The sequence below is a fragment of the Dermacentor albipictus genome, chromosome 5 (genome assembly GCF_038994185.2).
Source record: "Dermacentor albipictus isolate Rhodes 1998 colony chromosome 5, USDA_Dalb.pri_finalv2, whole genome shotgun sequence".
Taxonomy (NCBI): domain Eukaryota; kingdom Metazoa; phylum Arthropoda; class Arachnida; order Ixodida; family Ixodidae; genus Dermacentor; species Dermacentor albipictus.
In genome coordinates, this window is record NC_091825.1 from 89,688,922 (window position 1) to 89,715,170 (window position 26,249).

The following is a 26,249-nucleotide window of genomic DNA, read 5'->3' on the forward strand; positions in this document are numbered from 1 at the left end:
GCTTCGCTTCACATGGTTTCCAACCTTGCAGAGGTCCTGGGAATAAACGACTGAATAAACGGCTCTTGTGCGACATAAAATCCCTACCTTGTGATGAGGACCGATGCAGTTGTACATTCCTAGGCACTTAAAAAGATTATGCAGACTCAACATACATGTCGATCCGATTAGCATCGCACTTGCAATGCGAAGACGTGGGATCGTTCCCCACATGTGGCAAATTGTTTTTTCATCCGCTTTCATTGCCATTAATTTATCATTTCTTTAATTCAACTAGTAAGTATAAGTAATTTCCCCTATGTTGTCCTTGGCGTCTTTTTTTGTTGGCTTCTTATGATAGAAGGTAAAGTGTGCTTTACACACAAAATTTTAACACAGAGCAACATTGTAGCAACACTTCCCGTCTGCTGCTGTATTTTGCCAGGGGCCTTTCAGTAGGTCACACACTTGTCACATTCGTCACAGTCGCTCATCGCACACAGCTAGGAACATTTGACTCCATCTCGTTGATTGCAGTAGCAGAAATGCAAGTAGGTGCAAAAACATATCCAAGAACTCTGTGAAAGACTGCAAAATGGTTTTAGTTCGAGTGCTATGTACAGCAAACGCTATAACAGCACGATACACTACAACACAGACACACATACACAAAAAAGAACTACAGCAAAAACACAGCACAACCAGACTAGTTGAGCACACGTGCCATATACGTTAAATCATGGAGTTTAACACAGGCATTAATTCAGAGGCACTCTGGAACCCCAAGTGCTCAGTAACCATGGATGCAGGATGTCTGGCTAATGCTACACATACGCACAAAAGCAAACATGTGTTGAATTCAAAATAGAACAATAACTTAAGCTGACAACTTCTGTTGCATAAAAGAAGACAAATTGATAAAATTTAAGTGGTGTCTGTTCCACCTCGCATAATGTCGTTGGTGCCAGGGCGTGAATGCAATACTGAAAAAAATAAAACGAAAGCTTGATCTTCGCCTCTTGTGGCCAATAAGGCAATCTTGTTCTCTCCAAGTGTTATCAAACTTCCAAAAGAGCAGCCTACTAATACAGCCAGATTGGGCATTTCATTACCTGTGAATGGAAAATATGTCCAGTGTGGAACTAAATGCTGGTGATTCAGAAATATTCCTCTACAAAATCTTCACATTACTATGTAGATGGCCAGCTTAATCAATGCATTGCTGGCATCAGCATACATTACACATCTGGAAGGCAGGCGTAGTGGTCAATTCTTCAAGTTGTCTCTTATAACAGAGAAACTTGGGACCTTGGAAATGCTTCAAGTTCAGCATAAACACTAGCACACTAAACTGCTAATCTTATCAAAGAACTGATAGCAACAGAGTTTAGTCTGGAAGTCTGTAGCAATTGTCATGTGCCAAATCTGAATGACAGGTTGGAGTCAAGTTTAATGCAGGAAGCCAGTTAGATTAAACCACGTACAGTAAATGTACAAATGCCAACATTCCTGTCACTAGGGTACAAGCTCCTGTATGTTGGAGCTACAGTCAATGGCTTTTGATGACAGCAAGAGTGAAGTTCAATGTCTCTGTGGGTGGAACAGTGACAGTGCTGGCCTTAAATATTTTGCAACAAACTGCACTCCGTGCAGAACATGCTGTTGCGACGCAGGTACTGTAATTAAGGAAGCTAGCCAGTCACAAATAACAGACATGCACAAGAAAGTATACAAACTCGACTGACCATGTTCATGTACAAGAATGGAAAAACATGACCTTGCCTTAAATATGAATGCTTCGGTTCATCTTCTTTCATGTGCATTGTTTGCACTCGAGTTCCACACGTAACAATGTACCCTCCACACCCAGCATACTACAATTTTCCCCATAATAGTTGAACCACAATGTTAAAGGTTTTTGTACATGCTATTACAACTATACTTTTCTCCTGAAGGTAATATCTGTGTGTGAAAGCTTTGTACCATCAGCATAAGTTGAAATGTGAAGAGGAATCCCTGTCACATGTATAATTTCATGGAAGCATGACATGTAATACCTTTGTATCTGATTTCTAAGCCTGGAGTAGTCCCGAGTGTATGTTTAGTAATCTTAATTAAGCCACGTTACAAATGAAGATGAACCTAAAAATGGAAGAACACATTGAAGTAGTTTCAGAATTGTTTGCATTTGAAGTTATCCTGATAGCAGATGCTAGTAAAATTAGACTTTCCTCCTGAAGGTGATATCTGTGTATCTGCGGCAATATATGGGAAACCTTCAAGCATAGGTGCAAAATGGGCCCCTGATGAACAAAATGTTTCCAGCTGGCAAAGGTAAGCGACTAAACTTGCACAATGGTCTTGGACCTGCTAGGCAATACTGTAACTTTCATGCATGAACAGAATGGCATTTCTTACACAAGTGAGTCAAGAAACTCCAGGCAGACTTGCAGCCTGCTTTGAAGCCACTCTGCCCCTGCTAAAGCACTTGGTGAAGACGAGAATTGCTATTTTGTATAAAACTGGACAACACTTCACAATTACACTCGGAATGAAGAATGCCAACTGCCATGTGGTCACCGTTATGGTGGTGTAGTGGCTAGGGCATTGAGCTGCTAAGCCCAAGGGCATGGGATAAAATCCCAGCCACAGGTGCTCAGGTTTTGATGGGGGAAAAATGTAAAAACACCATGTGCTGTGCAATGGGTGCATGTTAAAGAACCAAGGTAGGTGGCCGAAAATAATTCGGAGTCCTCCACTACGGTGTGCATCATAATCGTATCGTAGTTTTGGCATGTAAAACCTCACAATCTAATTTTTTTTCCCAGGAGCTCATAGCAGTGCTGGCTACAGTGATTTCTATTATACCATTCAAACAGTAGTGATCGTGCAACCAGCATTGTGAAAAAGTCTAGGTCTTGATTTCTACAGCCATACCTCATATTTCCTGGCTCCAGACTCAACTGCAATTAAACTTCACTTTACCCATATCTTTTGCAAATTCAATATAAATATCGCTGAAACAATCGTGATGAAACCGCAAAGCTCGTAATCATGCGGTATTTTGATCAGCAGCATTTGAATAGCTCTTTAGCAGCTGACATGATCACCTGATATGCCTAATCAAAAGCTGAAGTATGTGGTACAAGGTGTAGTCGACGTAAATCCCAGGGTGAGTGCTTAGGAACATTGCTGATTGCAGCAGTGGGTTGCACAGCACAGAGGACAGCTTTTGAAGAAGGACAAGAGAAGCCTGCAGTGACGGTGATAGTCTCCGAACTTCCAGTTCAAAAGAGCGTTCTCAATGTGGGGAGAATAGAAAACTTATGATTCAATGAGTGAAGATGCTTAAGGGAATGTACAGCCTTGTGCCAAAAGCATCGTTCACAAGATACTATAAAGAAAATAGTACACAAACTATGGTCCTTACCACAAGAAAATGCATGGGCTTAAAAGTTAGCGCCCATAACTACTTCAAACATAATAAATAACCAGTACAATATAGAAGAATATAATTAGCTTTTCATTTTTTTGTGTCTACCATGGCATTCAACACTGCATGCACATCACATCATTCTGTTACAATGCCCCAATTCATTGGAATGTGGTCTGTTTCTGAAAGTGCAAGACATAATAAAGATGTAGTTAATTGCTGTAATGTTTCCTCAAGCAACAGAAAGGCATGAGACTGTCCTTTAACTGCCACTTTCTGTCAAGAATCCTAGTGCAGCCTTGAACAAAAATCTGCAGCAACCCATGTTATCTAGCTGCTCACGCCACCTACTGACTGCAAATCGAATGTCTAAATCTAGCATTTAAAATCGTACTACCACCATATTCTAGGAGAGGCAATGCTTAGTTGTAATATCGGCTGAGGAAATCCAGCCAATGGCCACCGTGTTTAATTGAGTACAGGAATATACATGCAAGAAGTTGCAGGGTTTTAGGCAACTGACAAGCACGCAGTCCTTTCACCTGTAATGCAGGCTCGAGAGTACAGGAATATTAGGCTTACTGTAAAATACTGCAGAAGCACTCAGTTTCACACAAGTGCCAAGTATTAACATTTCCAAAACTTCAGAATTCTGAAAATTATATGATAAGCACCCTCCCCCTCCAAAGCACCAGCATAAGTCGAAATATTCACCCCACTGCAGTTGTACTGCAGTCGTCACTGCTGGGGGTCATGACGGGGATATTCGCTTCCTTGAGGTGGGAAGGGAAAGAATGATGAGGGTGAAGGTAATGCAGAGTGACAGTAAGCAGTCCTTGAAAAAAAAAAAAAAACCTGGTGGTCAAAGGGTTTTTGTGAGACACATTTTGATAAAGTGTGCACGCAACCTCTGTTCCCACACTTCTTGTGCAATTCGTTAGCCGCATAATACACCTCTACACCGTCGCCAGGAAGATCGAAGTCGTCGAGTGGCACTATACACCAGGAAAGAATCTGAGGTGCACCTCTCGGCATTTCAAGATAGACAGAAAGAAAACCTGCAAGTGGACTCCAAGTATGATGCCCTAAAGCACCTGAACTACGGCAAGCAGAATATGAAGCGCAAACTCATGGATGGCAGGCCCATCTTCAATGAGGAGTTGGACGATGCCCTTTTTGATTACCTTCAAATGGAACGAGACGCTGGCCACACCGTCAGTAACCAGCTCCTAACCGAGGAAGCATTGAAAATTTCTCCCTCCACTCGTCATGGGCTGAGTTCATGACGAAGGGAGCGAAGACACCTAAAGGAAACCTCCGGAAGCCTTCATGCCAAGACGTTGAACTTTGCGTTGACAGCTTAGGCTGCTTTGTCTAAATAGATGGTCGTGCAATCCTTCAAGGGGTGTGGGATCAGCATTGTGTTGGACTGCAGTGAGGACGGCAACTTGCATAACTGCCTTGCAAGCACCGGAGAGCTTGTGGTCTGTTCAAGTCGTGCGAGTGTCAGCGACGGATACATTGACCTTCTATTCTGCACCGACTAAAAAGAGTCGTTCGCTGGGTTCATTGACGATGAGTAGGCACTAGTGTACTCTATCATTTACCATTTGAAAATAAACATGCTTTCTTCGATTCCATAGCCACTGTAGCCCTGCCTCGAAGTTTTTCGTTGGCCGCCATTTTGGTTTTTACTGCTCCGACCGGCCAAGTGCCCATATCTAGATTAACCCATTTTCCATGGAAAGTGGAGTGGGCGCTCCCGCGGTATTTTATGGTAGGTGTTCAGGAGTGTGAGCCGATTTACTCAACTGAAATGTTGCAGACACTCTTAAAGGGCTTCTTAATAGACAACAGCATTAGTGAAACGGACAAGAGTGACGTGTAGCCCACCTAGTGAAAATGTATTGTTATTATACGTAGATAGGTGTAAGCTGCAAGAACAGCTGAAAATTCAAATGGAAGCCTGTGTACCTTTATAAGAGGAGTGGCTCTTCCTACTAGCAGGGCACAAATACCTGACAGCAGCATGAGTGCACAACGCATTAACAAAAAACCTTTGCAGATGCATGTCTATCTGAGAAACTGACCCAGCAAAGGTAATGAAGCTGCATACAAGCGAGTTCTGACACTCTTCAGAAGTATACCAGGGGGCTCTTTGCTGGCTTTACTTAGTGATGATTTATAGTCAACGCACCGCGTGCATTCTCACCAACACCCTGGTCATACAACTGCTTCGGGCCTCCCACTCGGGCTGTGTTGTTGGCTGCTCGTTACCAGCGTACCCTAACAGACTTCGAGCTGACCTTCAACTTAGGGCTGGTTAAACACAATGCGAGAAACAAAAATTGCAGACTACTGGCTAAAAAAAAAAGAAGAAACAACAAAAAAAACTCCGCAGAGAGGTGCTGTCTATTCGTGGGAGGCGTAGGCAAGGTAACTTTTATTTTATAATCACCGAAATTGTTTCAATGCAAAAATTCGGGACTTCAACACAGGTTCCATCGCCGAGTGTTAACGAGCCCATGCGGCCTCATGCTGGCTTTCACCACATGAAAATGGCTGCAAAACTCTCCTGGACAGCTTTGCTGTAAAAGAGAAGAAGAAAAGAAAGCAGGGATTGTGATGCAAATGTCATGCTGGGCACTTAGCTCTGATATAGGAGAAGGAAGGGGAGGAATGTCGCCAATGTGCACTGTTTGAGGAGTGGGGCAGAGCGTCTGGGTGTGAGGAAGGTCCCGTAATGCTTCTATTGAAATAGCAACTATACGGACACTGAACGAATTTTTGTGTCGTCATCGCTGTCTGTCGCCGCTGTCATGAAGCTCCGCGTATATTTAGGTATATCTATGCTACTATATGCCATGCCATGCGGTATACGCGGGTCATATTGCCACACCATTCTACCACTAAAGTTGGCCCCATTAGGTCTTACATTCTTGACAAAATTATTCCTCAGGATTTTGAGAATGGCAGCCCACAATTAAATCAGGGTGTGAGACTGGGCTACTTGGTATTCCATGCTGTAGTGACTAGCGCAAGAGTGGACACAGGACACTAAAAAGGCGACAAGGACAAGTGCTTGTTGTCTTTTTAATGTCCTGTGTCCACTCTTGTGCTAGTCACCACAATTAAATGTCATGAAACAAAACACTGACAGCACATGCCTTTTATCTTAAATCTTCTCCAACTTAAATATTAAAAGTGCGAAACAATAACAGAGCTCGAACCTGAAAATTATGTAAATTTAGTGGCGTGGTTGTGCACTAACTTCATGATCGGCCCAGGAAAGAGGTTCGCAACATACCTGATACAGAAAAGTGGTGGTAAAGTGTCTAAGAAAGACGTTGGCTTTAATTAATAAACATAAATGAAATTGTCCAATGGCAGGATTCAGAGGACCCCTAGCAAAAGAGCACATTTCTACTTAGCTTATGTTTACTAAAATTACTAGTTTACTAGAAGACTCGTAGCTGCCACTACAGCTACGAGTCTTACACTTTATGTAATATTCTAACATGCTGCTATAGCATTCATTGCTTCGCCCTAATGGGAAAACTATGATTTAATTTCCTTATTTACTATACAGTAGAACCTCGTTCATACATCTTGGAACATAACGCGAGAAAATAAACGCACGATCCCAAGTCACTAAAAAAAATTTCAAAGACTATTACGTAGTTGCTATCTACATAATGTGCAGTACTGTGCGAATCACTGCAGCTCGGGACTGCAACGCATGTCGAGCTGGTGGGGCCCAAGCGACCTAAGACACGTGCAGTAGTTTTCCCATCACATAGTGTTTTTATGACAACAAGGGGAAACTGAAATTAAACTGAGCTGGTGGGCGACGCTGGAATACGATGACTATGATGCTGCCAGAGTAAAAAATGATGTTCACTTCACGCTGCCTGCAGCAGTGAACAGCGGTGTGTTTGGGTAACCTCCTATTAAAAGCATGCAGCATGCTTCTAACGGCACTACGCCCCATATAGTGTCTAACAGGTAGGTGACGATGGCAATTGCAATAGGGTTGCTGAATGCGGTGGGTGAGGACCCTTGAGTAGGATGTGTTGGTACCGCAATAAGAAAATGAGCGCGTGCCGGCTTTTTGTATGAGCTGGGTGGGCAAGTATCGTGGGAAAGTTGCTGCGGCAGGCGGCTACTGTTCTCAATCGTGCCCACCTCGCATCTTTTCTTATTTGCACGGAATCCAGTGCCCAGAAAACATATACGACAGCAGTTTGGCGGTGTATTGAATGTTGACGCCGAAAGGTTGCATTTTTCAAAAATGTGTGAACTGGTAAAAAAAGAAGCACGACTGTACTGGGTCATTTCTTTTATGTCCACGATCATGAACATTGGCCCCACGAAATGGTACCTAACAGGATCGCATCAATGAGGCTCTACTGTATTACCTAGAGAAAAATTTAATTCCACCATCTATTTGAGTTTACCAGCAGGTGCTGCACCATCATGGAAATTCTCAGGTATCTATGGTTCTGCTTGTTTCAATTGTGGCTTGTCCTGAAACATGGCCAGAGTTGCAAAAATAATGCATTCTTAAATATGAAATTTTCATAGAACGTATTGGTTTTCACTTGGTACATCCATATTTAATGCTCACTCGCATTTTATGCAACAAGAAAATAGAAACACGACACACCGTGAGTGCAGACTTTGCCTTTCCTCGAACTGTAATGGTCCACCTGTACCGCTTACATTTGACTTGACTGTACACTTTAGCACAAGTGCTTACACTATAAGAAAAACATGTTTTTATGCAATAGTTAGGAGTGTGCAAACATTCTAAATTTAGAATACAAATTGAGCAGTCCCTGCTATTCGCTTTGGTATGAGGATTCAGTATTGGAAGTTGTTGGATATTCGTTTCTTTCAAATATAGAAGGAATAACACTTATTGGAGTCTCGCAAAGGACACTACGACGGAAGTGGAGAGATGTCCCGAATGATTCCGCTGCAGAGGAGCTGCGGTCGTTGTGCAGGGGCACACCAGTTTCTGACTGCACGCACAGAGCAAATACCTTCTGCCTAATAATTTGCAGTCCTTCAATATTAATGGCTCGCATTTAGGCAGCCTATATACAAATCGGTTTCGGTTTATTATTTAGCCAGTCTTGCCATGTTTGCCTCCCTTTAAAACAATGCACGGTGCTGTAGTATCACACTTCTCACCTTCTACGAACACAACAACGCACGTGTATCTGGCGACTTGCTGCTCCCCTGTTCTAATAATATCATTGCTATGGTGCCCCAGGTTAACCGAAAGCAGTTTTTTTCTCATTTACAAGCTCCTCAGATGCCTCGAGGTCTGGTCGCAAATAGTATCTTACATGCATATGATAAGTGATGGAGATAAACTCTATTTTCTTTTCAAACAAATGGACTGTGAGCAAACTTTACGTTTCAAGTCGTCTTGAGAATAAGAAACTATTCAATTTCCGATTCGACATTCAAAAGTTGTTTTTCTCTCCAACATTCATATTCAGTTTGATTAGGAAACTGTGCTATTTGAACACCCCTAGTAATATTATAACAAACATAGCATTTAGGAGTTGTTTCAGTAGAGACTGGGTTAATATGACGGACAAAACACTCTACACCAGAAGCATCTTCAAGGTGATTTCGCTGTTCCTGGCTCTTTAAGAAAGATGCTCATCCAAGGCACCACCCCCTCCTCCTCTTTTTACTTCTTGGCGATTCCATGCGTACAACGCAGCAGGTCCACATTCCTTGTCTAGCAACTGTAAGGAGTTCTATGAGTGTCTATCGAGGCAGCTTAAGATGCGTATGACACATGCCGAATGCCACTGACGATTTTATAATTTAGGAGTGTGGCAGTTGGCCTTATGAAAGGGTTAAGGCAGCAGGAATTAAGAAAACCAACACAAATATACAAACGTACGCCTGGAATGCTTCAGTTGCAGACTACAGTGATCCGACACTGAAATTTAGCAGTTAATTCATGGACCGAGCAGATACCAATACCACGTAGTATATATTATTGTGCAAATCAAAATACCGAACAAGATCTCCGTACAAGATTTACGTGCAAAGGTGGCAAGTGCAAAGACATTTTTGGGATTTGTCGACCCACATGTGCATGTCGCGACAATGTAGCAACTATTAAAAGGATAGGTAAGCATTCCCGCAAATACAAACTCAACACTTGCTGTGACCATCTTTACATAAGGCCTCGTCCTTGATCATCGAGCCAAGTGGGATCTCACGAAACCGGACACTCGAGGACCGACTGCGGGAGGTCGTGGAGTGTGTAGGCCACCGAGCGAACTAGGTAGGTCATGGTGCCGAAACAGCCGCTGGGTGCACTGTCCAGGAAATGCTGGCAGAGCCCCGCCGTCTGACAGCAGGCAACAATGGGCGTGCTCCCCGTACAGCACAGCATCGAGTTCCCTCGGCAAAAGCGTTGGTCCTCAAGAAACAGGGCGTGCGCCCTCTGTACAATGGCCTCGACGTCGATGGGCATGCTGAAGCTGGCCACGGCTTCGCTTTCGACAACCAGGCTCAGCACCATGAGGGCTTCCACAAGCAGCTGCCTGTACTCGGGCTCGGGAACCTTGTTCAGCATCTCTTCGACCCGGAGCGCAAACTTGAGTTCCCCGGGAGTCATCTCCCTGGTGAGCGTTTGCTGAAGGCACTGGCCACCGGCCCAGACGCCAGGGCAACGCTCCAGCACATGCCAGACGCCAGAGTAGAAGTCGACGGGCACGCGGTTAAGGGCACCGTCGAGGCGCCGGCGGCGTAGCCATTGCCCCTGGCGGCCAGACACCTGCAGCAGTGAGAATTGAGAGAGTGAGAATTGAAAGAGGCCTAATGTTCTGTAGCAACATACGAGATGCCTGTAGCACACAACTCTGGATTAATTTTGAACACCTGGGACCCTTTAAGGGGATATGAAACAGGAATATCGAACTGACTGCACCATCAGATGGGCAAATTTTCTGTCACTTTAAGGGAGAGCACTTCGCTGTTACAGTGCAATTTGCAGGTTGTCACACGAAAATATTTACCGACTCTTGCTGTAGAATTTATTAGCTCATGAGTGCATTCATCGAACTGAATTGAACTGAATTCGTGCCAAAACCACTATTTGATTATAAGGCGTGCCCTAGTAGGGGGCACTGGATTATTTGCCGAACTTGCTTCGCTGAGTTGATGTATTCAGCCTAGATAGCAGAGCTTCAAAAATGAATGGTATCTAACGCTGCTTCGGCACTAATTCTGAAAACACTTCTTTTTCGATTTCAGTTGTAATAAGCATCTCCACGCCATTTTTTCTCTTCCACTCTCAGCACTTCTTCCAAAAGCGCAGCGTGCTGCTCATGTGTTGGATCTAACATGTCTTGCTGATCTTGTTAATAACAATACCTTTCCCAATATATATATATATATATATATATATATATATATATATATATATATATATATATATATATATATATATTGTAGCGAGATATAAGCTATTCTTTGTCATCTGTACATGATCATCATCATGTGGGGCTCATATGGGGTTCTTCTTCATCATCGCTGGTGGGGCTGGCTCTCGAGTGTGATCCGTGCTGTGGGCGTGATCGCTTCGCCGTATCTTCAAGTCGGAATAAACGTAGTGACAACTGCTACGTCACAAGTGGTGGAGTGTGCTTTTCGGTCCTCCGTCCTCTGACTCCCCGCTCAACCTCCTGGAGTTTCGATTGGGTCGCCGATTGTGCCAGCTGTCCGCCAGCATGTCGCAGGACGAGCCAACAGGCACTTCTACTTCCACCATCTCGGCCTCGGCTACCCCAGCCTCCCCGTATTGGGTTGTCAGTGGACACCAGCGTGATCCCCATCTGTTTGCTGGACTTCGCGGGGAAGACGTCGAGGATTGGCTGGACGACTACGACCGAGTGAGTTCGGCTTACGGTTGGGACGATGCGTCCAAGCTACGTCACGCCGCCTTTTATCTGACCGGAGTAGCGAAGACTTGGTTTTTCAACCATAAGGTTGATTTCACGAACTGGGGCGCTTTTAAACAGCAGCTCCGCCAAATCTTCGGCACACCGGCTGTTCGTTCCGCCCTCGCCAAAAAGACGCTCGACACTCGCAAGCAACAAACCGGTGAATCTTATACGCCGTACATCGAGGATGTGCTTGCTCTTTGTCGACGTGTGAACCCGGCTATGACCGAATCAGACAGGATTCGCCACATCCTCAAAGGCATCGGAGCTATTGCTTTCAATGCTTTAGCCATCCAGAACCCCGCTGCCGTTGCTGATATCGTCGCTACTTGCCAGCGCCTTGACGAACTCGAATCAGTACGGTTGCAGCCAGACACCACTGCGAACACTACTGCCGACGACCCTACTCTACGAGCAATGATACGCGCAATAATTCGAGAAGAGCTCCAGTATCTTGGCTTAGCCGCAGGGCCTATGCCTTGTCATGCCTCCGATACCAATCTGCGAGACGTTATCAAGGAGGAATTGGCGTCCATGGCTGGTGCAGCGTACACGGACCCTCTAACCCCTAGGGCCCCATCCACGTACACACAAGTAGCCGCAGCTACTCCAGTCATCGTTCCACCGATGCCTCCAAAACCAACACCGGTCCCCATCGCGTCCATGACTACCAGCGCACCTACCCAAACCAGCTATCCGCAGTGGCGTCCTCCTCGTCCCATCTGCTACTACTGCGGCTATCGTGGCCACATAGCACGTTTTTGCCGCAAGCGCCAGCAAGACGAGCGTCGCGGATATGACGTATACGAATGGGATGACTTTTCGCCCGGAGCTACTTTTCAACGTCTAGGGAGCTTCCATGACCAACGCCGTCCTTATGGTCCACCGCGCGGACGCTCTCCATCGCCTACTGTAGCATCCGAGACGGCTCAGCCGTACCGTCCTGCGAGACGCCGCTCGCCGTCCCCCCTTCGCCGCTCTACGTCCCCACTGAGACCTGCTTCTCAATTTGCCGATCGTCGTCCGGAAAACTAAAGTATGCGGCTTTTGGAGGAAAAGCTGCATCGAACGACAGGACAGAAATTCCTCCGTCGCTTCCGTGCAATGTGATATTGGTTGTAATAGAAGGTGTACAAGTAGAAGCTTTAATAGACACTGGTGCTAGTGTTTCAGTCATTCACTGTGAATTGTGTTCGCGACTTCGGAAAGTTACGACCCCTATGATGGACCTACGCTACTCGCTGCTCAAGGGGCTGCCATTCGACCTATCGCCATGTGCACAGCTCGTATTTCTATCGATGGACTTCTGCATTACGTACAATTTGCAGTGCTAAGTTCGTGTACCCAGCAGCTCATATTGGGATGGGATTTTCTTTCTACGGCCTCCGCCTCCATCTGCTGTGGGTAACGCGTTCTCCACATGACCGACACGACATATTCACTTCATGCAGATGACGCACGACTTCACTTTTTTGCTGCAGAAGATACCGCGCTACCTCCTCGCCATCAAAGCATTGTGCCTATCACGTCTGATGTGATTGACTGCGGCGACGTGCTCGTATTACCATCTGCACGCTGTCTCGCAAGAGGGATTACCTTTGCATCAGGGCTGGTTAGGTTTGATCATGGCTCTGCACTTCTCTACGCTACAAACCCAACATCCGAAAAAATTCTCATCCCTAAAGGCACTACATTGGCTTCCGCCACCAAATCGGAGTCTATATGTGTTGTTTCATTTAAACCAGCTTCCTGTGAAGTTCCTTGTACCGGACGGACCGCCTCTCCTTCAGCTCTTGCAGCTGCCCTCAGTTCCGACCTGACACCTTCGCAGTCACAACAATTGCTTGCTTTGCTCCAGAAACATGCAGCTTTGTTTGACGTGCATTCAGCTTCGTTGGGAAAGACTTCGATTACGACGCATCGGATAGAGACAGATGGTACATCCATCGTGCGCCGTAGACCATATCGCGTATCGCTAGCCGAGAGGAAAGTCATTGACGACAACGTCACCGACATGCTCCAACGGAATATAATACACCCTTCTGCTAGCCCTTGGTCTTCCCCCGTTGTTTTGGTTCGGAAGAAAGACGGCTCTGTTCGATTTTGTGTCGACTACCGAGCACTTAACAAGATCACACGCAAGGATGTATACCCTATGCCGCGAATAGACGATGCCTTGGATTCCCTGCAAGGTGCCGAGTACTTCTCCAGCATCGATCTACGTTTCGGCTACTGGCAGATACCTATGCATGAGGACGATAAAGAGAAAACAGCGTTTTCAACACCAGATGGGCTCTACGAGTTTAATGTCATGCCATTCGGCCTCTGCAATGCACCCGCAACGTTCGAGCGCATGATTGACACCGTTCTTTGTGGCCTGAAGTGGAAGACTTGCCTGTGCTATCTGGATGATATAGTTGTTTTCTCGTCAACTTTCTCTCAGCACCTGCAACGTCTGGATGAAGTTCTCACATGCCTTGCCAACGCTAGACTTCAGCTAAACACCAAGAAATGCCATTTTGCGAGCAAGACGATCAAGGTACTAGGTCACATTGTGAGCAAAGATGGCATTCGTCCTGATCCTGACAAGGTTTCGGCAGTTCGGCACTTCCCTCATCCCGAAAAGACCAAAGATTTGCGCAGTTTCCTAGGCCTCGCCTCCTATTTTCGCCGATTCATACGAGGCTTCGCCTCAATAGCGTCACCTCTGCACAAATTACTGGGTTCTAATGTTCCCTTTGTGTGGTCTCCCGAATGTGAATCTGCGTTCGCCCATCTGAAGCGCGCTCTCACATCGGAACCAGTACTACGCCATTTTGATGAAGCTGCTCCTACCCTCCTGCATACGGATGCTAGTGGTCATGGCATTGGTGGCATTCTCCTACAGCGAGACGACATTTTAGGGGAGAGGGTCGTCGCATACGCAAGTCGCGTTCTGACAAATGCCGAAAGCAATTACACCATCACGGAGCAGGAATGCATAGCTATCGTTTGGTCTGTACAGAAGTTTCGACCTTATCTTCACGGCCGCCATTTCACCATCGTTACAGACCATCATGCATTGTGCTGGCTTTCGACGCTGAAAAACTTGTCTGGACGGCTTGGTTGGTGGATCCTTCGTCTACAAGAATACGACTTTACGATTACCTACAAGTGCGGAAAAAACCACCAGGATGCAGACGCGCTTTCTCGCTGTCCGCTTCCACCGACACCATGCAATGGACCTCCAACTACCATCCGTAACAAGCTTTCGCACGACCCCTCTTCACATGCTTTCTTGTTGGCCACTGTAGACGAGATGCCTAAACACGCCAACGGATTCTTCCAATCTCATCAATTGGCGGACTCTTACTGTCGGCGCATCATAGACCACCTTCAAGGAGCTTTGCGCCCACCTAACGCCCGCCTTCGTTGACAGCTGACGCAATTTAAGATTGACAACCGCGTCCTGTACCGTCATGTCTATCACCCTGACGGTCAGCGCTGGGTTCCTGTCCTGCCACGCTCTCTACGTGCTCATGTCCTGCAGGCTTCTCACGACGACATGAGTGCTGGTCACCTTGGTTTCCAGAAAACCTATGACCGCATCAAAGGTCGCTTCTACTGGCCTGGATTGTCCGCCAGTGTAGCGCGGTATGTCGCTTCCTGCGCGCTATGTCAGCGTCGAAAGCTCCCTACATCAGCTCCAAGCGGACAACTGCAACCGGTTCCTTGTCCGTCGCAACCATTTGAAATCGTTGGCATTGACCTGTATGGTCCTCTTCCTGTGACTCCCACCGGTAAACGATGGATTGTGACAGCCGTTGATCACTTGACACGCTACGCCGAAACAACTTGTGTGAGCTCTGCCTCAGCCTCTGAAGTTGCTGCATTCATACTTCAATCCTTAATACTGCGCCACGGTGCTCCTCGCGTCCTCCTGAGCGACCGTGAAAAAGCATTCCTCTCGCAACTAGTAGATGAAATACTCAGAGCCTACGGAACCACTCACAAGACTACCTCCAGTTACCACCCGCAAACTAACGGCCTCACAGAGCGATTTCATCGCACGCTGTCAGACATGCTAGCCATGTACATCGAACCGGATCACAGAAACTGGGACGCAATTTTGCCATTCGTGACTTTTGCGTATAATACCGCCGTTCAACGCACGACCGGTTACTCGCCATTCTACCTTGTCTATGGTCGTTCGCCCAGTTCCTGTCTTGACGTCTCTTTCTTCGCGCCAACTGTCAATCAATGTCCATCCTCCTGTGAAGAATATGTGTCCCGCATTCTGCGTTGTCGCCAGCTCGCCCGCATCAACACCGAAGCACAGCAACAGGACTGCAAGCAGCATTACGACGCCTCTCATCGCGTCGTGTGCTTCCGCCCTGGCGACGAAGTGCTACTCCTGACACCAGTTCGTACTCCTGGCTTGTGTGACAAGTTTCAACTTTGGTTCATCGGCCCCTACAAAGACTTGGAGCAGACTTCCCCGGTTAACTATCGCGTGGTACCAGTTATTGTTCCAAGTGACCGCCGCTGCCGCGCTGCTGAGGTTGTCCACGTGTCCCGTATGAAGCCTTTCACGAGGCGTTCGCCGCCCCTTTGAATTGCGGCCAGGATGGCCGCTCTCACGCGAGGAGACATTAGTGTAGCGAGATATAAGCTATTCTTTGTCATCTGTACATGATCATCATCACGTGGGGCTCATATGGGGTTCTTCTTCATCATCGCTTGTGGGGCTGGCTCTCGAGTGTGATCTGTGCTGTGGGCATGATCGCTTCGCCGTATCTTCGAGTCGGAATAAACGTAGTGACAACTGCTACGTCACAATATATATACACATATTGTGAGGGCAGATGGCTATTAGTGAAATGGTTTAACATTACACTGCCATGAATTCCAGATGACATCTTACTGTCCCAAGCAGAGAGTGACACTCACTCAAAGCGTCACAAAATTTGCATGGGCGATCGGGCTGTAAGCAGCATTAGCACATTACACTTCAACAGTGAAGCAGCTATTCTAACCATGAGATGAGGCTAGGTGAACCAGAAAAGATGCACAAAAGAAGGACAGGTGACAATACCACTCTAACTTCCTGCACTAGATCGCCATGAAATTGTGCATTTCTATGTTCAAATGGGTCTAGCTAATTGTACATCAGTGAAGAGGGACTACATTGCATACCAGATAAGCCGAAGAATCAATGCAGCAAGTTTTGAGATGATGCCAAAAAGACGTAACACAAGAATATGACTTTGATATCCATGATATCACACTGACATATGGGTGCTGTTTTAGTGCGAGATTCAAGAAAGAAAAGCTTCGCATTAATTTTCTCCAGTAATAATTATCTGGGAAAGTATGACCAACTGGAAAGCACCCGAGACATGAAGAGACATTAAATAGCAATTTTTAAAAGGGTCCTGAACCACCCCTCTGACTTGGCGAATAAACACAGTCTGCAGATAGTATACATTGCTGTGAACACCTCGCCCAAATTTTGCAGTTGTGCGTGGTGCATGGTGCTCACAAGCGGAGCGCGAATTCACCTTTTTCTCCGGTGCTCTCTTATCAATGGAAGCCTGCTCCTCCCAGTATTCTGGGCACTTTATTTTGCAGCATAGCCGATTCCCACACTGCTAGTGGCTGCTATTGGCCAATAGCTGACATCAATCAAGAACGGTGTGTGGATAAGTACGCTTCTTCCTACTGTTACTGCGTATATTTATTGGCACAGATTAATAGACAGGCTGAAGTAAGCAAAACTCTGCTTTCGAATTTCGATAATAATTACGCACTTCAGGAAAAAGTCTACTATGATCTGCTCATGCTTGGCCGCAGCCGCCTGCATAAGAATTAAATTTTGGCCAAACTGCTTATCGGTGCCTTCAAGTCTTGCTCATTTTGACAAGTTTTTAAACACCCAACCAGCATCAAACCATGTGAAACTTAAGGTCAGACCACATGCACACTTGCCAGCCTGTGCTCACTCCTGGCCACTCCTAGTCGCTTCGCTTTACAGAGCTATTGAAAGTGCTTCAAAATGTGCAAGTTGGATGAGGTGGCAATTTGTGAGACAAGATGGTGCAGGACAAGGCCGGTCCGCACCACGTAGCATGGCCAGACTGGAGCACACAAGCACGAACACACTTTCAAGCCCCGTCATGCACAAAGCAAATGCTGCACACATGTACTACGGTTGCCTATAGCTGCAGTCTGCTAAGTAGTGTAGATACTGCAGCCACCACGGGGGTGCCACAGTGAGTCCGCTGGCTGAGCACATTGCAGCTTGCTGAGGACAACCATGTTTGGCGCATTGTAGGTGCCACAATTGGAAGTAGTGCCATCTAAACGAACGTGCAAAATCAAATCTGAACTGTGCGCCACGGCGGGCATGCCCCGCTCTGCCAGAGCCTTCACAGCGCTTGTCACTGAAGAGGCAGAGGATGCACCGCGAAGGGAATTGAATTCTGGGGTTTTACGTGCCAGAACAATGATTTGGTTATGGGGCACGCCATAATGGGCGACTCCGGATTAATTTTCACCACCAGGGGATCTTTAATGTGCCCTCCAATGCATGAGACACAAGTTCTTGGATTTCACCTCCATTGACATGTGGCCGCCGCGGTTGGGATTTCATCCCCCAACCTTGTGCTTAGCAGTGCAATATCATAGCTGCTAAGCCACCATGGCAGGGCAGCATTGCGAAGGGGACGTTTCATTGCCAACAACTCTGCTGCTGCTGAACACACAGAAGTACTGTTAGCAGCAAAGTATTTCAGAAATATTAATGTGCCCCCCAATGCACGAGACACAAATTCTTGGATTTCACCTCCATTGACATGTGGCCGGCGCGGTTGGGATTTCATTCCCCAACCTTGTGCTTAGCAGTGCAACATCATAGCTGCTAAGCCACCATGGCAGGGCAGCATTGCGAAGGGGACGTTTGATTGCCAACAACTCTGCTGCTGCTGAACACACAGAAGTCCTGTTAGCAGCAAAGTCTTTCAGAAATATCCTATTCTAACTTCAGATGCATTTCTCGACTTCAATAAAAAGTGTGCCTTTAAAGGATTGAATGAGTAATGTAAGGCTGAAACCTTTTCACTCAATTTATAACAAAGAAATGGGAATGAATGCTTCAGATTATCTTCAGTCAGCACACTATCAGTCCTCTCGTTTGGACCACGAATTTAAAGTTTGGCTATACAACCTCAGGACCAATCTTTTTATACATTCATTTTTCCCTAGAACGATTACTGTGTGGAATTTGTTATCAGCAAATTTGCTCGGCCACGAGACTGCAGATTTATTCTATGAAGCTTTGACATAATAGTTCTGCGGAAACCCGCAAGGTGGACAGAGTAATAAATGACAGGAAAATTAGACATCCAGCCAAATGTAGCAAATTGCTACAAAGGAAACCCATACGGGTTTCTCGAAATAAAAAACCTCGCAGTTGAACAAAAATTCGTCCTGGTCCGAGACTCGAACCCAGTACCAATGCCTTACCGGGACAGCCACTCTACCATCCGAGCTAATCAGGCGGCTAGCAGATGGCAGGGCAAAGTCGAATTCATCAACAATTCGAAGCAAAGGCAAGAGTTAGGAGTAATAGTTCTGCAGAAACCCGCAAGGTGGAGACCAAATTTGCTACGTTTGGGTGGATGTCTCCCTTTTCCCTTTATTAATTACTCTCTCCACCTTGTGGGTTTCCACTGAACTATTACACCAAAATCTTGCCTTTGCTTCAAGTTGTTGATAAATTCGACTTGACCCTGCCATCTGCTAGCCGCCTGGTTAGCTCAGATGGTAGAGAGGCTGCCCTGGAAAGGCGCGGCGGTCCAGGGTTTGAGTCCCGGACCAGGACGATTTTTTCTTCAACTGCAAGGTTTTTTCTTTTGAGGAAACCGTATGAGTTTCCTTTGTAGCAATTTGCTACATTTGGGTCGACGTCTCATTTTCTCTTTATAAATCTGTGAAGCTTTGCGCCTTTCACAGTAAGGCCGACAAAGGCTCTGCGGGTAATGTTATAAAAAAAAAATATATTTTCCAACAAAAGAGTGAATAAAACTTTGCTAGAATACTTCATCAGTCTCATATGATTTAGTGCTGTAGTGTTCCTGTAACATGCACCCAAATTTTGGTATGCAAGCATTTTTACATTGTAGTGCAATTTCAATGCAGCCATCGAGAATTAATCGATTACTTTTTTGCTCAGCAGTAGAATGCCATATCTACTTGGTCACAGCAGTGGGTGGGTCCACATGCAACACGGAACTGAAGAAGCTTCACAATGTAAGGCGCTTTGCTAAGACAGAAGACCAGCTAACCTACACGGGACCCTTTTCTGTACCTCAAAGGCTTCAATAACTTTGAAAAATTATACTATGGGGTTCAACGATTTGAAACTTCACGGTAGGTTATGAGGGAGCCAGTAGCCGAGAGCTCCAGATTAAGTTTTTCCACCTGGGGTTCCTTAATACGTACCTAAATCTACGTACACAGGCATTTCTGAAGTTCATCTCCATCAAAATGCAACCATGGTGGCCAGTAATCAAAATTATGGTCTCGTGCTCAGCACATACCATCACTACAGTAGGTTTCAATATTTTACCAAATCAACTGACCTTCATGTCAGAAAAGTTTGCCACATGTTCCAGCACAGGTTTGAAGCAACATTCTTGACCTCATAATGAAAGAGACGAGCATAAAAGAAAACTTGCAGAAAACTAAAGTAACGTTTAACAGTCTCGGAATAGAACAGCAGTTTACGATAAGTAGTGAGGCACTGGAAGTGGTAAGGGAATACATCTACTTAGGGCAGGTAGTGACTGTGGATCCGGATCATGAGACTGAAATGATCAGAAGAATAAGAATGGGCTGGGGTGCATTTGGCAGGTATAACAGCTGTGTCTTACCAGTACTCACGTACGGGGCAGAAACCTGGAGGCGTACAAAAAAGGTTTTACTTAAATTGAGGACGACGCAACAAGCTATGGAAAGAACAATGATAGGTGTAACGTTAAGGGATAAGAAAAGAGCAGATTGGGTGAGGGAACAAGCGCGAGTTAATGACACCTTAGTTGAAATCAAGAAAACGAAATGGGCATGGGCAGGACATGTAATGAGGAGGGAAGATAACCGATGGTCATTAAGGGTTACGGACTGGATTCAAAGGGAAGGGAAGCGTAGCAGGGGGCGGCAGGAAGTTAGGTGGGCGAATGAGATTAAGAAGTTTGCAGGGACGACATGGCCACAATTAGTACATGACCGGGGTAGTTGGAGAAGTATGGGAGAGGCCTTTGCCCTGCAGTGGGTGTAGCCAGGATGATGATGATGATGAGACACAGCTAATTATACACGCCTGGCTATGCCCCTTGCGTCTGCGGGGCGTGCATGCTTGTCCTTTGCAACTAGAGAGGGGAGACGCGCAGACCGTGCTTGACTTTGAGCGTCATTTCGAGCATATGTGACTGAAGTGGCAGTCTGCGTGCTGTCGTTACGTGGCCGGCATGTAAACTTATGGCACGGATTTGGAATCAGATTTGCGCTTAGATGCCGGGAGTCACCGCTGGTTCCAGTTCACACAAAGACGATGGACGCTATCGCTAATGGAATGCTGGTCACCTGCATTAAGCTTGCAATTTGGCCGGAGAAGCACAAGCACCATAAGCATAGGCATGTGACGAGGTGCTTGTATGCCGAGGTCGCGAGAAATATGATGTCCAATGCTGCTGTAACAGGGAAGTGCTCGAAATTTTATACAGGTGCCATATCTGGGACCCTTTCAATCGCGATCGAGCCTGATTGGGATCAGATTTCTCAACTGCCTCGTTTGCGCAAGTTAAAAATAAATTTTGCTCGAACCCAAACACGAACGTTTCACCTTGCAGCATTGCACTAAGCACAATGACACGCTCACTTGCGCACGTATCGTGTGGCTGCTCGCCCTTCCCTTTGTCACACGCGTATAGACTCGGAGACGGTAACACTCGTGCATATGCTTAGTGAGACACGTATCCCGTGCTCCATGTGGTTGAGCCTTTACGGGAGAGAGTTCAGCCAGTGAGACAGAGAGATGGAGCTCTATGTGGCATTAGGCCAGGCATCAGTAAGCTTACCAGAGATATAGCGTATGAAAAGAAGTGATGAGTTGTTACACTTCACCGGTTTTCTATTAAAGGAGTACCAACATGATGTGACACTTTCGAGTTTTCGTTTTTCGCATTATCGGAAGATTCACATTCTTTAAACCCTAGGTAAAATACTGGTAATAGTCAAAGCACTTTAAATAATTTAATACGACACTTATTTATGCAAAAGAGTAACAGCACACGGGAGGTGGATGTGTCATGATACATTGACCCACACTGTTTATGTGATTATGGTGACTGTCAAATGTGGGTCCAGCCAGAAGAAAGGCACACAGCATTAAATAGAGGGAATGAAAATGCTCCAGCTTCTAAATGAACCACAACAGCCTGTTGCATTAGAAAAAGCATGCAGAGAGAAACACGCATGTTGAAGCTGAAATGACACGCCAAGCACAATAAAATAAATGCAGAATTTTAGGCCCATACCACGAGCAGTGCAAAAGATTTTCAGTGTTCAATAATCACTGATACGGTGATCATTGTGTACTCATGCCTTATATTACAGAGCATTAGAATAGGGGCCCCAGAAGTTTGAGGCCCTAAAGAGCTTTGTGGGTGTTAGTGTTGGTGCACACAGGAGTGAAGTTTTAGAATAGGGCTTTACTATGGCTTTTCATTTGCGGATAGCGTCTTGTATTTGCAGTGGCAGTATGGTGTCAAAGGAAAGCTATTATAAATAATAAAATAAAATATATTATTTTATGATAAGAGTAATATTGAATTACTTATTATTGCATTTAATAAAAATTTAGAGGTTATTCTATGAGCAGCAAGCAATTCGTAGTGCTTAGTTTTGAGTAACCAACTTTATGTGCCTTCACAAGCCAAGTTAAGCCGTGTTAGGCCTATGAGCCATGAAATTGACAATCGAATTCAGAATCAGCGGTGTCTAATGAATCAATCTTCATTACAGATGTTAGTTCAGAGAAAGCGATAATCGCAGTCACTTCTCCTAGTTTACGAACTCTATGTGTTACTACAAATCAAGTCCAGCTTGGTGCTAGGTTAGAGCCGGAGCTTCAATGTGTGCCACCATGCCTGTTGGTGTAAAGCTTTTGGGGCAGCTTCTGGGGCTCTCACTAAATAAGCGAAATAGCTTGCCCGATGCAATCCCAAACATAGTTTGGAGCTTGTGCACGCATAGTGGCTTCGACACTATTTTTTTTTTTAGGTATCTATTCTAAAACTCTCCATCAACTATTCTTTGCTTGGGCTGTGCATGCCATATACTGATGTCATGGGGACTCGGCACAAACTCTGGCAAGTGGGGGCGGCCGCAGAGGTTCTGCGGGAGCGCACGAAGATGAGAAATACTCAAGACATGGCACGAGCCTGCTGGCCATTGCTTTGAGGCCCTGACTGTCCCGCAACATCAAGGTGCAATAAATGTGGCTGTTAGCACTGCATTTTCTACTTTTAGTCTGTCCTGTATTTAGCCCTATGTTCTTTTACGTTCCATTGATGTGCCAACCAGCTCAATTGAGTAGAGCACTTCTAGACTTACCTCACGAAAACAACAAGTTACCACATATATAATAGTTATCTCAATCATTACCCGTGAGTCATCTTCTACGTCTCCATGGACAAAGGTATCCACAATACTGCACTTGGCAGCAAAGCTTCCCGGGCTAACTGCCGATATGCTCTTGACAGCAGCTAGCTCTTGGCCACTCAAGATGTTCCGCAGCAGCGACTTCATCTCGAAGGGACTGAGGTTGAGGAGGAGGTCGGCTGTGTCATGCGGCGAACACTTTGTTGCACGTGCCAGCTCAGCAGCCATGACCTGAATGATGAGGCCGACACGCAAGCGCAGCATCTCACGGAACAGGTGGGGTTCTGTTCGTATGAACATGGCCAGGTAGGCAAGCAGCTCCTGTGTCAGCATGGCTGTGCTCTGGTCATTCCTGTGAACACGCGCAATGATGATTCGTAGCTCCTTGGTTGACAATGGCCGAGTGATGACCTCCTCTTGGTGTGCAGGCATACCAACCGTCACCTGCTTCTGGCGCACCAGGAGATCTGTCACTGACTTGGCCAGGTCCTCAACCCGCTTCCCGAGGCAGCTTGCGAAGTGCCGCACCAGCCCCCACTTGTGCTCTTGGCAGGTGCGTTCGTAGAAGTCCTGAAAGAGGTCCTTAACTGTGACCACCGAGTGTGGCTGGCCCAGTCCTGTGTCCCAGTTGAGGCCCTTGTGAACAGAAAGGTAGTGAAGAATGTCCCCTTGCTCCTCGAGAGAATCAGTCTCACGCAGGGTGTTCAACAACTCCCACTCAGCAACGTGGTCAAGGTGCAACTCTGACATTGCCCGGAGTGGCAGCTCTTCTTCGAGGGACCTGCGACGGGGTGTGATGGAAGCTATAGTGGTGCTTGGATATGACGACATGAACGTGTTGAACTCGGGGTCAAGACCATCTCGACTGGTGATCGAGCGTGAGCGTTTCACGAGACCAGCGACGCCAGATTTTCGAGAGCGAGCGCTTGGGATGCCCATTCGCAAAGGGTCATGCATAATGGCCCCAGGACGATTCAGCCATGTACGCCGCATTTCCCGGTCCAGGTAGTCCCGCACCTGTGTCGGCAGGCTTTCTGGATTCCCACATTCATAATCTCTCAAGAAGTCTAGACTGGCAATGCAGGAAGTGCTGATAAAATCGCCAAGCCTGCCTAAGCAAACTCTTGTGCCATTGACATAGCCGCTGGACAACTTCTTAACTGTCTGGCGCAAGCTAAGTGGAACCTTCCCATTCACCAGCTGTCTTTGCTGAAGTGTCACAACCATCGTTGGTCGCCCGAGAATGTTCCAGTGCGACTGCAATACAGAAATGTTCGAGCACAGCGTGTCTGCAAAGAGGTCTCCATCATTCACCAAGTGAAACTCTTCACTGTCCAAATTCTGCGGTGAGAAGACAAATAGCCGGTCCTGGAGCAGGTACAGCTTGCTTGTTGCCAACAGGCCCACGTCTTTGGTTGGACGACCCTTAAGACCAAGCTTGCAGTTTCTGCCTAGATAGGAATAAAGCTCCCCCAACACTCGAGCTGGCTGCACTTCAAAAGGGCACACCTCACTGACTGTTTGAATGTCTGCGCAGATAGCCGAGAGCCTTTCCTGGAGGTACGTATCTTCAGCCAACAATACTACCTGAACTACTACTTCGGGCCGCTTCAGGGAGCACAGGCGACGATTCAGTGGGTCCAATTCACCAGGCGCAAGGAAGCCTTCCTGCAAAAGACGGCCCACTATGAACAGAGACTGCGACCACATGTAAGGAACCTGCCCAATCGGCACCCTGGCCTGACTGTGGGGCATCTCAGATTCCAGATGCACTTTGTCTGCAGGTACACCATACATTTCGGGTACATGCCTGAGACCTTCCTCTGTCCTTATCATAACTCGTTCCAATTTTTCAGAATACTCGTCCACCATGCCCTTATCACCCCTAAAGCAAGCATCTATGATCATGTAGCAGAAGAAGAGAGGCCATTCGCACTCGATGTTGTCAAATGCCTTCAGTTCCCAAGGTTCATAGTGCAACCTTCGAGAATCCTCTCTTGCAGTCTTGTAGCCATCCCGCAGGAACCTCTTACAGCCGTAATGGCCCTGAAGCTTTTCAATGACAGCTGTTCGTGTTGTTTCAATCAGTTCCGGGTCTGTGACTGAGAACGCTGGAAAACCAATCACTGTTAGCAATGCCGCACCCACTTCCTTTGAGCTAGATTCCCGTGGCAACATCGAATTGAGCACTGCATCACACTTCTGGGCTTCGTCTGGAAGCACGTGGATGACTGAAGGTGGTCCGCCTCTGCCGCCGAACAAGTCCAGCTCATTCATGGCCTCCAATGCAGCCTTGGCAGCACCCACAGAGCTGGCATTGAGCTCTGGAAGTCCGTGGTTGGTCTTGTCGCCGCGTTCCCATATGCCATAATCTGGAATGCAGTAAGCGTTCTCTATATAAAACACAAGGTTCTGCACAAATGCCACCTCGTCGAGGCTAAACACAACCTGGAGGCCCGATGCAGTCATCTGCGCTAGCACCAGAAGGTACACAGAAGTAGCATCAAGCTGCAGATGACCCCACTCCGCATCACTGACACAGGTGCTCCCCGTCACGGAGCTGTACTTGGCATGGAGGCAGTCTGCAGGGCTCTGGCTCTCCTTGAAGCGCTCGACTTTGTCCTTTTGCTTCATCATGGCCATGAGCAGACCGCGCATCAGCTTGACACAGCTTTGCTCCAGCTCGTACGTCTTGGCACGATCTTCGTCAAGCTCTGCATTTTTCTTGTAGGCCATGGAGAGTGCCCAGACTGACAGCACACAGTAGACGTTGTCACGCACCCATGCATGGTTCTCGTACTTCTGGGATGGGATCAGGCCAGTGACAGGATCCTGGTGGTTCAGGATGGTGCGGTACAGCAGGCGCTGATAGTAGTCCAGCCGGACGCCAGAGTTGCTCCTGCTCCTCATGCTTCCTCGTTTTGTGCAGGCCTGAGAACGTAAAGTAGGTTAATGACCAAGTGTTGCAAAGCTAACGCAATAACAAGAAGCATTTGGCACCTAGTTCTAAAAGAAACAATGTACACATTGCTTCTACCACACTAGACTTGAGAATGGGACTAGAGTTGCTATGTGGGCTTGTAGACATGCCACCTGGGAGCACTCATCATCATCCTATGTGCATTGAAGGACAAAGGCCTCTCCCAGCGATCTCGAAG

At 46.6% G+C, this 26,249-nt stretch overlaps 1 protein-coding gene across 4 annotated transcripts in view; it reads right to left on the minus strand.

Moving 5' to 3' along the window:
• Positions 1 to 556: 556 nt before the first annotated feature.
• LOC135906882 (probable phosphorylase b kinase regulatory subunit alpha) overlaps positions 557 to 26,249 on the minus strand; it is a 31,547-nt gene continuing 5,854 nt past the window's right edge. For 2 of the 4 annotated variants that reach the window (XM_065438518.2, XM_065438519.2), the window contains exons 2-3: positions 23,095 to 26,022; positions 9,413 to 10,223 (exon numbers count right to left, since the gene is read on the minus strand). In XM_065438518.2, the coding sequence (XP_065294590.2) occupies positions 9,660 to 10,223; positions 23,095 to 26,001 (3,471 nt within the window). In that variant the 5' untranslated portion in view covers positions 26,002 to 26,022 and the 3' untranslated portion in view covers positions 9,413 to 9,659. Of the gene's footprint in view, positions 6,001 to 9,412; positions 10,224 to 23,094; positions 26,023 to 26,249 lie in introns of those variants that run through there. The other 2 variants (XR_010565845.2, XR_011514520.1) reach the window with 2 other exon arrangements.